Genomic DNA, 13,632 nt, shown 5'->3' with positions numbered 1-13,632 from the left:
ATAAAAATGTGTGTATATAGGCCTAATTATTATGCACAAAAAAATAATAAAGCCAACATTAAAGACAATAAATATGAAATATCTTTACATTTTGTAAAGAAACTCAAATGCGATAAAAATCTTAGCAGTCAATTGATCTCTACTGAGTGTTCTACGGCAACCTAGTTTTTTTTTTTTTTTTTTAAATCTGTTTTGAAATTAATCTACCACAATGCATGGTAGTCTCACGTGAGAAACACAATGTCTGGAGTTCAAATGGCTCTGAGCACTATGGGACTTAACATCTGAGGTCATCAGTCCCCTAGAACTTAGAACTACTAAACCTAACTAACCTAAGGACATCACACATATCCATGCCCGAGGCAGGATTAGAACCTGCGACTGTAGCGGTCGCGCGGTTCCAGACTGAAGTGTCTAGAACCGCTCGGCCACACCGGCCAGCACAATGTTTGGAGAGGCGGGCGGAGTTCCTTTACAAACAGCATGACACAAAGTATGGTAGTATGCTAACATCACTAAACATTGACAGTCTGTAGAAGTGTTGCATAGAAAAATTGCATTTTATGGTTGAAGGAAAAACTGCAATCAGAATAATCATGGAAGTATTCTGAACATTTTTCGTGAATATCACTTCCAATTTTATGACTGAAGAGATCAGTGGAAGAAAGTGCTAACCTACAAAGAGCACTTTTTCAGGTACTGCATGCTATAACTTTGGTTAAATTCAAAGATAATGATGCAAATACAATAAGAAAGAAACAATCTATACAGTAGAAAGTGCTTTCTAGCATTACACATGGGACTAAATGTTACTATCATATGATATTCAAACACACAGCAGATAAATTTAGCACTCTAATCATAACGAAATGTGGATTAGCACTTTGTTTCAATGACATCTTTAATTCATGACAGCAGGAGGTCATAAATAGTTTTGATATCTCAATGCTAAATTCATAGTCTGCATATTTCTAGTATCATTTTTCACATGAAATTGTATTCATCAAGTAGGAAACATGAAAGTTGTAACTATACTTAGAAGAATAGGTAAAATATTACTATTTCTGAGTAGGTCTACCTGTACAATTTCAAGGTGAATATATCAGTAGACATTATTCACGGACATTGCTTCAAGCCACATTTGTTCCTTTTCGTCTTCACTACTGCAAATTATTTTTACTTTTTTGAAAGCTATGAAGGCATGTCATTAGCTGTTCACTGACATCATCATATAGCACAATACAGTGTTATCCTGTTTCACATTAACAGTAAGTAGCTGAGTCAAAAGCAAAAAACTAACAAACATTTTGAAGGAATAATTCAAATGACACCAACAATGCCACATTAAAACCTGTTGCATTAAGTTTTCTAGTGCACAGTTTATGTCCAGGTCGGGAAATTGTTCCACATAAGTCTTGGTTACTTTTACTGTCATATTTTAAGATATGTATCTCTTAGTCAAATTAATCAGATAGAGAAAGTATGTACTTGGGTCATTCCCACTCAGCTCTCTTCAATTTTGATGAGATTTTTACAGGTTGTACAGATTCCTCTTACTTGAAGCTATGCCAAATTACAGGGCAGTAGGTAGTATAATGGGACCACTATCCATGATTTTTTAAAGGCTAGTTTTTCATGTCGTGACAGATACTAATACATCATAAGTTTGTTTACTGTTGCGCATGATAAATGGGGACTCTCCCATGAGGAAACTTTGTTCTTCTGCTTGACTTTTTAGGTACAGCAGCCTAGGTGCTGTACATGTGCTCATGTACAGCAGATTTATCACAATGTGCTGTCAAAGTAGCTTGTAAATCTTGTCGTGACATATTTGGATCAAGATTTGGCAGCTCATATCCTATCATAGAATAACTTTCTGATGCTTACTTTTACCTTGTGCAACCAGATAATGTCTTAATGCTGTGCAATTGGTGTCTTGATTACTCAATTGTCAAGTTATCCAAGATTAAAGTTGATTCAAAAAATGTATTAATCAATTTTGTCTCATTTTGAAAAGGCTATATCTCAAAATCTTCCTCTCAGTTTTTATTTTTCTTTGTACCACTGAAAAGAGCTCTTTTTGTTTCATCAAGAAAAGTATGTTTCATTTGTAGACAAACCAGTTCAAAGAAAATGAAGTTCAAAAACATGCTTTGCCTGCTATTATGAGCAAAGAATGAGTGAACCTTTCGAATATGCACATTTGAAAATTATGTAAAATTTGTTATTAGGCGTCTTTGTTTTCCTTAAAATAAAAAATTAATTTGCTCAGCCACTGACTTTAAGAAATGTTTGTCTGTTCATTTAGGTTGTTTCTATTTTATTTTGGAATTTACCAAAACACATTTCACCATCTATGAAAATGCAGTTTTTCTGGGAGAATATCCAGTATTTTTACATTTAAGCCTTGAAAACAAAGTCAAGTAGAAACTGTAACTTGGCTGACATTCACAGCAACACTTCACTTCAATGCAGTGTAGCACTGGTTTTACAAATTATTCTGCGTAGGACCTGATGGGAAGGTTTCAAAGAAATAAAAGAATTTTCATCATGACGGTGACACTTACTTAATTGAAGAAATGAATTACATATTGCTGAAAATGGCCAAAATGCCTTCATCATAAAGCATTGCTTTTGGATAAATATGAATGTCCGCAGAAATTCTCTTGTGATATATACTTTTGATCTAATGAACCATTCTGTGAAAAAGGCTTATGGGTTGCAATGGCCATTTGAAAACTATGAAAAAGAGCAATGTTAAACCTGTTAATAAAATTTGACAACAATTTTGCAGCAAAAAAATCATTACAAAACAAGTCAGCATCATCACAGTAAGAAGATGAAGTACGTCCATTGGAATCACTCAGTTGACACAAGCCTAACTGCTATTGGGATCTCTCCTCTGACACTTCAGCGGGTCTTAATGAGAGATGCCAGAGGTCACACAAAAGGTTGGGTAAATGAAAGTCAAGAAGCAATTACACATACCACTGCTGCTGCTGCTGAGGGTTTGGGCCACCCTCTCCCAAGGGGAGTGGAGGGTTCAGCGGCATTCGCGTCGCAGGAGGTGGAGGGTCAATGTGGAGGCTGTCCATGTGACATCGCCTGCTCTGCCAGTGAGTGGACATGTGGCCAGTCCTTCAGCAAGGTCCAAGCAGGCACACGGGGGGAGGGGTTTATTAGTGATTGGGAGCTCCAATGTTAGGCAAGTGATGGAGCCCCTTAGGGAAATAGCGGAAAGGTCAGGGAAGAAGGCCAGTGTTCACTCTGTCTGCTTACTGGGGCTGGGGGGTCTCACCAGACATGTGGAGGAGGCCCTGCCGGCAGCGATAGAGAACACGGGGTGCACCTGAGTGCAAATTGTTGCTCATTTCGGCACCAATGACTCCTGCCGTCTGGGTTCAGAGGTCATCCTCAGTTCATACAGGCAGTTGGCGGAGTTGGTGAAGATGGAAAGCCTCGCTCGTGGGATGAAATCTGAGCTAACTATTTATAGTATCATTCCCAGAACCGATTGTGGTCCTCTGGTTTGGAGCCAAGTGGAAGGCTTAAACCAGAGGCTCAGACGATTCTGCGGAGATCTACGAAGCAAATTTCTCGACCTCCGCTATCAAGTGGAGAAATGTAGGGCCCCCTGAACAGGTCAGGCGTGCACTACATGCAGGAAGTGGCTACAAGGGTAGCGGAGTATGTGTGGAGTGCACACGTGGCTTTTTTAGGTTAGAGAATTCCCTCCATAGGCCCGACAAGATGCCGCCTGAGACGTGACAAGGTAGCAGTAGGCAAAATGCAACAGGGAATAACAATATTAATGTGGTAATAGTAAACTGCAGGAGTGTATAGAAAGGTCCCAGAACTGCTCTCATTAATAAACTGTCACAATGCCCACACAGTACTAGGGACAGAAAGCTGGCAGAAACCAGATGTAAACAGTAATGAAATTCTAAACTCAGGCTGGAATGTATACCGCAGAGACAGGCTAGACAGTGAAAGGGGAGACGTGTTTATAGCGATGAAGGAAATTGACGTAGAACCGAAATATGAAATAATTTGGGTGAAGGTCATGGTTAAAGCAGACTCAAACATGGTAATTGGATGTCTCTTATAGGACCCCTGGCTCAGCAGCTGTTGTGGCAGAGCACCTGAAGGAAAATTTAGAAAATATTTCGAGATTTCCCTAACACGTTATAGTTCTGGGTGGAGATTTTAATTTACCAGGTATAGACTGGGAGACTCAAACGTTTATAACAGGTGGCAGGGACAAGAATCCAGTGAAATTTTTTTAAAATGAATTGTCTGAAAACTACCTTGAGCAGTTAAACCGAGAACTGACTCGTGGTGATAACATATTAGACCTTCTGGTGAAAAACAGACCTGAACTATTTGAAACATTTAACGCAGAACAGGGAATCAGCAATCATAAAGCAGTTACTGCATCGACGATTTCAGCCATAAATAGAAATATTAAAAAAGGTAGGAAGATTTTTCTGTTTAGCAACAGTGACAAAAAACAGATTACAGAGTACTTGATGGCTCAACACAAAAGTTTTATCTCAAGTACAGATAGTCTTGAGGATCAGTGAACGAAGTTCAAAACCATCGCACAATATGCATTAGATGAGTACGTGCCAAGCAAGATCGTACGAGATGGAAAAGAGCCACCGTGGTACAACAACCGAGTCAGAAAACTGCTACAGAAGCAAAGGTAACTTCAGAGCAAATGTAAACATAGCCAAAGCCTTGAGGACAAACAAAAATTACACGAAGCAAAATGTAGTGTGAGGAGAGCTATGCGAGAGGTGTTCAATGAATTTAAAAAGTAAAGCTCTATGTACTGACTTCGCAGAAAATCCTAAGAAATTTTGGTCTTATGTCAAAGCGGTAGGTGGATCAAAACAAAATGTCCAGACACTCTGTGACCAAAATGGTACTGAAACAGATGATGACAGACTAAAAGCTGAAATACTAAATGTCTTTTCCCAAAGCTGTTTCACAGAAGAAGACTGCACTGTAGTTTCTTCTCCACATTGTCGCACAGATGACAAAATGGTAGATATCAAAATAGATGACAGAGGGATAGAAAAACAATTAAAATTGCTCAAAAGAGGAAAGGCCGCTGGACCTGATGGGATACCAGTTCGATTTTACGCAGAGTACGCGGAGGAACTTGCCTCCTCCTTGCAGCGGTGTACCGTAGGTCTCTAGAAGAGCGCAGCATTCCAAAAGATTGGAAAAGGGCACAGGCCATCCCCGTTCTCAAGAAGGGACGTCGAACAGATGTGCAGAACGATAGACCTATATCTCTAATGTCGATCAGTTGTAGAATTTTGGAACACATGTTATGTTCGAGTATAATGACTTTTCTGGAGACTAGAAATCTACCCTGTAGGAATCCGCATGGCTTTCGAAAAAGACGATCATGGGAAACCCAGCTCGCACTATTCATCCACAACACTCAGAGGGGCCATAGACATGGGTTCCCAGGTAGATGCCGTGTTTCTTGACTTCCGCAAGGTGTTCGATACAGTTCCCCCCAGTCATTCAATGAACAAAGTAAGAGCATATGGACTATCAGACCAATTGTGTGATTGGATTGAAGAGTTCCTAGATAACAGAACGCAGCATGTCATTCTCAAGGGAGAGAAGTCTTCCAAAGTAAGAGTGATTTAAGGTGCGTTGCAGGGGAGTGTCATAGGACCGTTGCTATTCACATTATATATAAATGACCTTGTGGATAACATCAGAAGTTCACTGAGGCTTCTTGCAGATGATGCTGTAGTACATTGAGAGGTGGTAACAATGGAAAATTGTACTGAAATGAAGGAGGGTCTGCAACGAATTGACGCACGGTGCAGGGAATGGCAATTGAATCTCAATGTAGACAAGTGTAATGTGCTGCAAATACATAGAATGAAAGATCCTTCAGCATTTAGCTACAATATACCAAGTCAGCAACTGGAAGCTGTTAATTCCATAAATTATCTGGGAGTAGGCATTAGCAGTGATTTAAAATGGAACGACCATATAAAATTAAGTGTCAGGAAAGCAGATGCCAGACAGATTCATTGGAATAATACTAAGGAAATGCAGTGCGAAAACAAAGAAAATAGGTTACAGTACACTTGTTTGCCCACTGCTTGAATACTGCTCACCGGTGTGGGATCCGTACCTGATAGGGTTGCTAGAAGAGATAGAGAAGATCCAACTGAGAGCAGCACGCTTTGTTACAGGATCATTTAGTAATCACAAAAGTTTTACGGAGATGACAGATAAAATCCATGGAAGACTCTGCAAGAGAGACGCTCAGTAGCTTGGTACGGGCTTTTGTTGAAGTTTCTAGAACATATACAAGCAGTATATTGCTCCCTCCTACATATATCTCGCGAAGAGACTATGATGACAAAATCAGAGAGATTAGAGCCCACACAGAGGCATACCAACAATCTTTCTTTCTACGAACAATATGAGACTGGAATAGAAGGGAGAACTGATAGAGATACTCAAGGTACCCTCCGCCACACACCGTCAGGTGGCTTGCAGAGTATGAGAGTATGGATGTAGATGTAGATCTAAAAGATTTTTGGACATGTAGTATAAGTAAGGTACATCCTAAATATTAGATCATAGACTGCTGACTAAACAACTGAAAGAAAATTTGCGGTTGTCAAAGAAGTCAGAAGAATTGTAGATTTTGATATTATCACCTCAAAGTTGGACTACAAAAGACATGATGGAGTGTGGAGTCTCAGAAAGAATGGTAAAATGTTGGCAGTCACATGTAGGTTTATCTGCAAAGCCAATGCTAAACTGCTTTGAAATGTTTCCTTTAATGTCCATCAACGTACAGTTCAATTCTAAAGTCCACCTGACTATTTGCAACTGTTAAACGTAAAAATGCTGGATATTTTCACATGTTCATGGATAGTGAAAAGTGGTGTGGTGAATTTCAGGGTACCAAAGGAATGACCTAAATGACCAAAGATTTCTGAAATTCAAAATCTCATCAAATTAATTTTTATTTTGATAAAAACAAAGACAAGTAGGCCTAATAATAGTTTTTTCTTAATTTTCAAATAGTCATCGCATTCTTCGCTCTTAATAGCAGTCAATGGATGTTTTGAAATCACTTTATTATCTTTGAATTGGTTTGTCTAAAAAGTTAAAAACTTTTCCTCATTGAACAAAATGAGCTCTTTTCTATGTTGTATGTTGCAAAGAAAAAATCACATGTGAGAGGACCCTTTCGAAAATCGGGCAAAACTGATGAATAAATTTTTTGAATTGAATTTAATCTTAGATAATTCAGTAATTATTTAAGCAATCAAGATGCCACTTGCACAGAGATAAGACATGCTGGCAGGCTACAAGTAAGGAAGAAAAATCAGAAAACCATCCTATCATGAGACAAGCACCAAAACATGATCCAAAGCTGTTGTACACAAAAAATTAAAAATCAACAAATTTTTGCATGAGAACCCTCTTAAATCAAGAGCTAAAGTAAACAAAACTTGGTGACTTATTAGTAACTGCAATGACATCGAAAAGTACGGCTAGTGGTCCCAGCATTCTGCTTACTGAACTGCAATTTGGCATGACTTCACATATGACCTGTGTATAAATCTTGTAAAAAACCAAGAAAGTAAGGAGGATTTCTTATTTAAATTTATGCAACGTAACTCAGAACAGCCCATGTAGCAAAATCTATTGTAAACTTTGCAGCCCTAATTTTGATAATCATTTATATGGAGGACGTCATTCTGCTACCAGCAGATAATCAGAGCAATATAAACATCCTATAGATTTAGAACGGCAACGAAAATCTCTTCCTGTCCCCTAAGTGCCTGTAAACTTCAAACAAGCTGAAATCTATCAGAACGAGTTCTACGGACTCAAAATGGACCACACCTTCAGCAACGTGGCATAATGTATACAGCATTTCACAATTTTTCCATCTTATATCTGACACTTTCATCAACTTCCAGTTCACAAATATCTGAGTCTGCACATAATTAGCATGCACATAATGTATCTATCAAATGGTATGCTCAGAAATTCATGTACGTTTTAATACAGTTTAATACACAACCATCTTACTGAATGTGATTATACTGTTAAAAGTTTTCGAAAACAGCTATGGGAAATAAGATTGTAGGTGACAAACATTCCCAACCTCTTCTATAGTAAAATGCATTACCACCACTTATTTTTATACCTCAACACAGGACCATCGAATATAATATAGATTATATGATGATAACTGATACAAACAACTGTATCACAGTGCACATGAGTATTTAAAAATATGTAGGCCTAGTTACCTGGAACAAGGCTGAGTAAGTAGGGAAATACTCTGAGTAGGCGTTTCCAGATATAAAGTTAAATTTTTCTGGTACGGATTATCTACAGGAAAAAGAGAAATTGACGCAGCATCGTTCCCCCTAAACCCTCCTATGTGAGCAAAATACGAACTTAACACAACAAATCTGCTTCATTTTTAAGCAATATCATATCCGTTTACTAAAAACGCCGATACATGTATCCAATTCGTAAGTCTATATTCGACATATCCCACATCTTTAATGAGCTCCTCGCTAGGATTTATGCAGAGTACTGTGTGTCGTACCTAATATACAATCTAATCGCACGAATTACACATTAAAGCTCGGCTCTTTGGTAATTAACCGACTATCTGCTACTCTTCGTAAACTGGTTGGCAGATTTATCACACTACGGTTCTTATCCGCTTCAGAGTTTATAGTAAAATCTTTCATATGCATCCGCCTGTCTTCTAAATCAAAGGTGCTTATACCAACTAAATATTCGCATCTTCGTGCTCCCCATCACTTTGAAATTATAAGAACAGCAAATAAGGTACATCAATCACTCGTGATTAAAACAGAAATCATGTTGTTAAGCAGTACTTTGCGTGAATCCAATTATCTTTTTTACTTAATTCAATATTTGATCGATTATCTGAAAATTAGACCACAATTCCCAATTTTCAAATGACTGTTGACACTGTTTCATACCAAGATGTGAACGGGCAAAACAAATCCGCAACGTTATCTCGCAAACACTTCCTTCCAAGAAATTAAGGATTAACCACCTCTGATGTGCATCAGGTGCTTACTATCTTTCATATACTCTTGTTTAATAGAGAACAGGAGTTTGCACTCAATCTTTTCCTTTTTATTGGCGACCCGAAAGATGATAACGGATATTTTTTCGTTTATTGACAATCAATTGACAGTCATAAAATTCTATTTGCCGACGTGGCTGACAGGACTCTCACCAGAGATTACTACATCTAAAGGATGAAATCGAAATGGCAGAAGCGATGATCGTTGCTACATGTGAAGGATGGTACAGAATATATTTATTGCTTTTTGAGTTTTTTCAAACAAACATTCCTCTCAAAACAGCAATATAGTTAATTTTTTAACAATAATCACATACTGTCATGCAACACTGATTATTTTATATTGTGGGCATCCGTAGCTGCTGAAGGGCATGATGTTAGGAAGATTTGCGCTAAGCGCTGGTGAAATTGTTGTTTATTTTGTCGATTTATGTAGTAGTTTATGCAGATTAACGCAGCAAAATGACAGGAAACAACTATTCAGGGACAAAATAAACTTATGCTTTATTCGCACAACACATATTAGTACATTTGACTACCAAACTATATTACATTGCCCCATCAACAAACACGGAACGTGTATATTCCATAGAGTCTAATGCACTCTGCACATCATATCTTGTACACCACTATACACGCTGGGAAATGTTTGTTCCATATCCCCAACACTCCCCCTTGTTTCTCAGATACTCAACACTATACATCCCAGGTTAAACCATGATGTTGCCCTGGCTTCTGAAATTTGTCCTTACTGAGAGGCTTGGTTAGGAGATCAGATAACATTTCTTCTGCGCGTAGATAACTGTGGATTATATTCCCCTGTTCCATATGATGTCTTATAAAGTAATGCCTTATGTCAATATGTTTGGATCTTACAGTGGTGACATTATTTTTTGCAAGTTTAATAATTCCCATATTGTCACAAAATATCACAGTTGACTTTAATGTTGGAGGAGATTCTATTTCACTCATCAGTGTATGGATCCAAAGAGTTTCTGGATAGTGGAGAACAAGGCCATATATTCAGCTTCTACAGTACTCAAAGCAACAGTTCTTTATCTCTTACAAGACTGTGATATTAATCCTCCCATTAATCTAAAACAACTTTCAGTGGTGGAGTGTCTGCCTTCCAACTCATTTCCCCACTCTGCATCACTGTATCCTTCCAAATTTACATTTCCAGTTTTAGAACATTTTAACTTATAATCAGCAGTTCCATTTAAATATCTGAATATTCTCTTAACTGCCATCCAGTGCTTTTCTCTCGGATCACTGCAAAACTTGCTTACTGCATTTGTGGCAAATATAATGTCTGGTCTGGGAGCCTGTGCTAAGTACAATAGACTTCCTACAGCTTCCAAATAGGGTACACTTTCCATAAATTTCTTGTCATCATCATTTATTAGCAGTTTTGCATTGTTTTCCATAGGAGAAGAAAGAGGTTTGCAATTTTCCACATTGAACTTCTCTAAGATCTTCTTTGTGTACAGAGATTGATCAATCCATAATTCTTCTCTGTTGGCACTTCTTAGAATCTTCATGCGTAAGTATTGATTAATTTCCCCCAAATCAGGCGTATTAAATTCTGACCATAACCATTCTTTAAAAAAGTCCATGTGGCTTTCACTATCGGTTAAAATAAAAAAAAGTCATCTACCCATATGGCCATGATTGCAATTTCTTCATTGCTCCTTTTATGATATATGATGGGATCTGCCTTTGACTGCAACATGCCTAGTTTGCTCAAACTTTCATGCAAACATTTATTCCAGCAATGGCCACTTTGCTTTAATCCATATCTGCCTTTCTTCAAACGCCAAATTCTCATTTTCCCCTGATACGGTCGCTTAACTTCATCAGGTGGAATCACATATATTTCTTCTTCCAGTCTTCCATTCAGGTAGGCTGTTTTCACATCCATTTGATGAATTACTAAGTCTTCCTTTACTGCCAGAGCTAAAAGGTATCTTAACGATGAATACTTCACCACTGGTGAGAAGGTTTCATTGTAATCTATTCTTTCTGGGAATATCCTTTAACTACCAATCTGGCTTTGAATTTTCGTATTGCACTCTAAGGATTTTTAATACTAAACACTCATCTTGATCTTAGTGGCTTTTTATTTTCAGGCATGTCAACCCATTCATATGTATCATTATCCACAAAAGATTGCAGCTCCTTTTCAGTAGCCTTTCTCCAGTCTTGAGCATTTGAACTTGCTAAAGCTTCATCAACGGTGACTGGTTCATTGTTGGTTGTTTGGGCAGCATACACTTCATAATCTGGATATTCTTTTGGTTTTGCTATATGTGAAGACCGCCTTAAACTGACTTCCTGTGCTGAATCTTCTTCCTCAATTTGATTCTCGGGTCGCACATCAGCTTCCTCTTTATTCTCGTCTTCCTCTGTTTCAGTTTCCATCTCTGTTTCAGCACTATCACACATTACGCTTGGTTCCATTACTGTACCATTTTGACTAGTTTCCTTTATTTTAGGTCTATAATCCTCCAAAAATACTACATCTCTACTACTTATTATCTTCTTATTCACAGGATTATAAAAACTGTAGCCTTTTGAATCCTCACAGTAGCCAACAAAAATATAGTTTTGTGATTTTGCATCCCAGTTTCCTCTTAATGGTTTTGGAATCTGAACCATGGCTTCACATCCAAAGACTTTTAAGTGCTTTAGATCCAGTTTCTTCCCAATCCATACTTCATAAGGTGTCTTGTGTCTCACAGCTTTGGTAGGTGATCTGTTAATTAAATACACTGCTGTTGACACAGCCTCTGCCCAAAAACACTTTGGTAGCTCAGTATCGCTTAACAAACTTCTTGCCTTTTCCACAATGGTTCTGTCGGCTTGTTCTGCGACCCCATTCTGAGAAGGACTGTAGCGAATGGTAGTCTGATGCCTAATACCTATTCCATTCAACTGTTCCTTAAACCGTCTGTTTACATATTCTGATCCATTGTCTGATCTAATAATTTTAATTTTCTTCCCAGTCTGTCTTTCGACCATTTTGCAATAAACAACAAATACATCATTCACTTGATCCTTGCTATTTATAAAATAAACATGCATGTATCTAGAAAAATCTTCTATGAATGTCAGGAAATAGAAGCTACCTCCTAAGGATTCATTCTCCATAGGTCCACAGAGATCTGAATGTATGAGTTGCAAGACTTTGGTAGATCTGCTCTGACTCGATTTAAATGGCAATCTAACCTGCTTCTCTTGTAAACACACCTCACATTGAACATTATTCATTCCATAATTTTCCATCCAAGTTGCCATATTCTTCAGTGAAGTCATACTTTTCCTATTCAAATGTCCAAGTCTCCTATGCCACAAGAAAACTTTTGCAGCATAAACAGAGTGATTTCCTGTTTCAGCAGTATTTTCAACTGTATTCACCTTGTAAATACCTCTTACATTACTTGCAGTAGCTACAATATCACCACAAGAGTCTATCACTTTGGCTCCCTCTATATCGACGGTAACTTTATTACTCTTCTTTACTATTTCGCTTACTAATAACAAATTAGTTGCAATATTCTTTACATAATGTAAATCACGAGCAGCAACAATTTCCTTTTCCCCATTCACAAGCAAATTAAGGTCCACTTTTCCCGTGAGTTCACATCTTAACTTATATCCGTGAACTGTAGGAATTCCAATGTCACTCCTTAACTGAACATTATACAAATCTGACAGAGCTTTGGTAATGTGCTCATATGCTCCTGAATCTAGGAATCATTCTCCATGATCGTCACTCGCTTCATTAAAAGAGTAAAAAACAGAAAATGCCCTAACTTTATCGGCACTCTTTCACTCAGAACTACTAGAATTAACTTGCTTCTTTTCTTTTATACCCAACTTTTTGTTACACTTTGAAGCAATATGTCCAATTTTCTGGCAACTGAAACATCTTATTGGCTTCTTCTTCTTGTACTTAGAGTATAAAGCCGACGCTGTTTCTTTTTCTGAAGCATTAGAATCTGGTCCATTCTCCATGTCCTGTAGAATCTTTACTTTAACACTATCCGCTGTAATGGATATTCCCGAACTTTCCAAACCCATAATCATTGGCGAATATTTCTCTGGTAGTCCAGCTAACAATAAAGTTCCAATCCATTCATCGGAAATTTCAAAACCAATATTCCTCAGACGATTGGAGATTCAAGTTATTTTATTCACATATTCATCCACGCTTTTACACTTATTCATTCTTGTGGTTATTAGCTCACAAAGTATCCTACTTTTCTGGTTAAACTACCATCTTCAAATGCGTTTTTCAGTTTGTCCCATACCTCCTTTCCTGACGTAGCCTTTTCTATGTGAACTTAATTCACTGGATCAATCAAAAAGATTAGTTTTGATTTCGCCCTCCGATCCTTAGTAGTAAAACTTGATTCAGTATGTACCAATTTACCGTTTACGACGTCCCATAAGCCATCCAAGTGCAAATACACCTCAACGGCAAATTTCCA

The 13,632-nt window shown here is 37.8% G+C and overlaps 2 protein-coding genes across 4 annotated transcripts in view; both read right to left on the bottom strand.

Moving 5' to 3' along the window:
* The window catches only part of LOC124798336, a 109,293-nt gene extending 100,057 nt beyond the window's left edge, over window positions 1-9,236 (bottom strand). Inside the window, exon 1 of one of the 3 annotated variants that reach the window (XM_047261689.1) lies at window positions 9,030-9,236. The gene's annotated coding sequence lies outside the window, so the exon portion shown is untranslated. Of the gene's footprint in view, window positions 1-8,318; window positions 8,589-9,029 lie in introns of those variants that run through there. The other 2 variants (XM_047261690.1, XM_047261691.1) reach the window with 2 other exon arrangements.
* LOC124799039 lies at window positions 8,903-13,228 on the bottom strand. The gene is made up of 4 exons (XM_047262576.1): window positions 12,985-13,228; window positions 12,389-12,888; window positions 9,293-9,347; window positions 8,903-8,973 (listed from the first exon to the last, which is right to left on the bottom strand). The coding sequence occupies exons 1-4, from the start codon at window positions 13,226-13,228 to the stop codon at window positions 8,903-8,905; spliced, it is 870 nt and encodes a 289-aa protein (XP_047118532.1).
* Between the last annotated feature and the right edge of the window lie 404 nt (window positions 13,229-13,632).

The sequence above is a fragment of the Schistocerca piceifrons genome, chromosome 5, assembly GCF_021461385.2.
Source record: "Schistocerca piceifrons isolate TAMUIC-IGC-003096 chromosome 5, iqSchPice1.1, whole genome shotgun sequence".
Lineage (NCBI taxonomy): Eukaryota > Metazoa > Arthropoda > Insecta > Orthoptera > Acrididae > Schistocerca > Schistocerca piceifrons.
This window is presented reverse-complemented; position numbering and strand designations above follow the sequence as displayed.

Excerpts from the sequence above, each read along its gene's own strand:
- LOC124799039 (XM_047262576.1), bottom strand. The coding sequence starts at position 13,228 with ATGATTATGGGTTTGGAAAGTTCGGGAATATCCATTACAGCGGATAGT. Across the intron at positions 12,889-12,984 it reads AAAGAAGCAAGTTAATTCTA|ATTCAGGAGCATATGAGCAC; the intron begins GTAGTTCTGAGT and ends AATGATTCCTAG. Across the intron at positions 9,348-12,388 it reads TGAATAATGTTCAATGTGAG|CAACGATCATCGCTTCTGCC; the intron begins GTGTGTTTACAA and ends CTTCACATGTAG.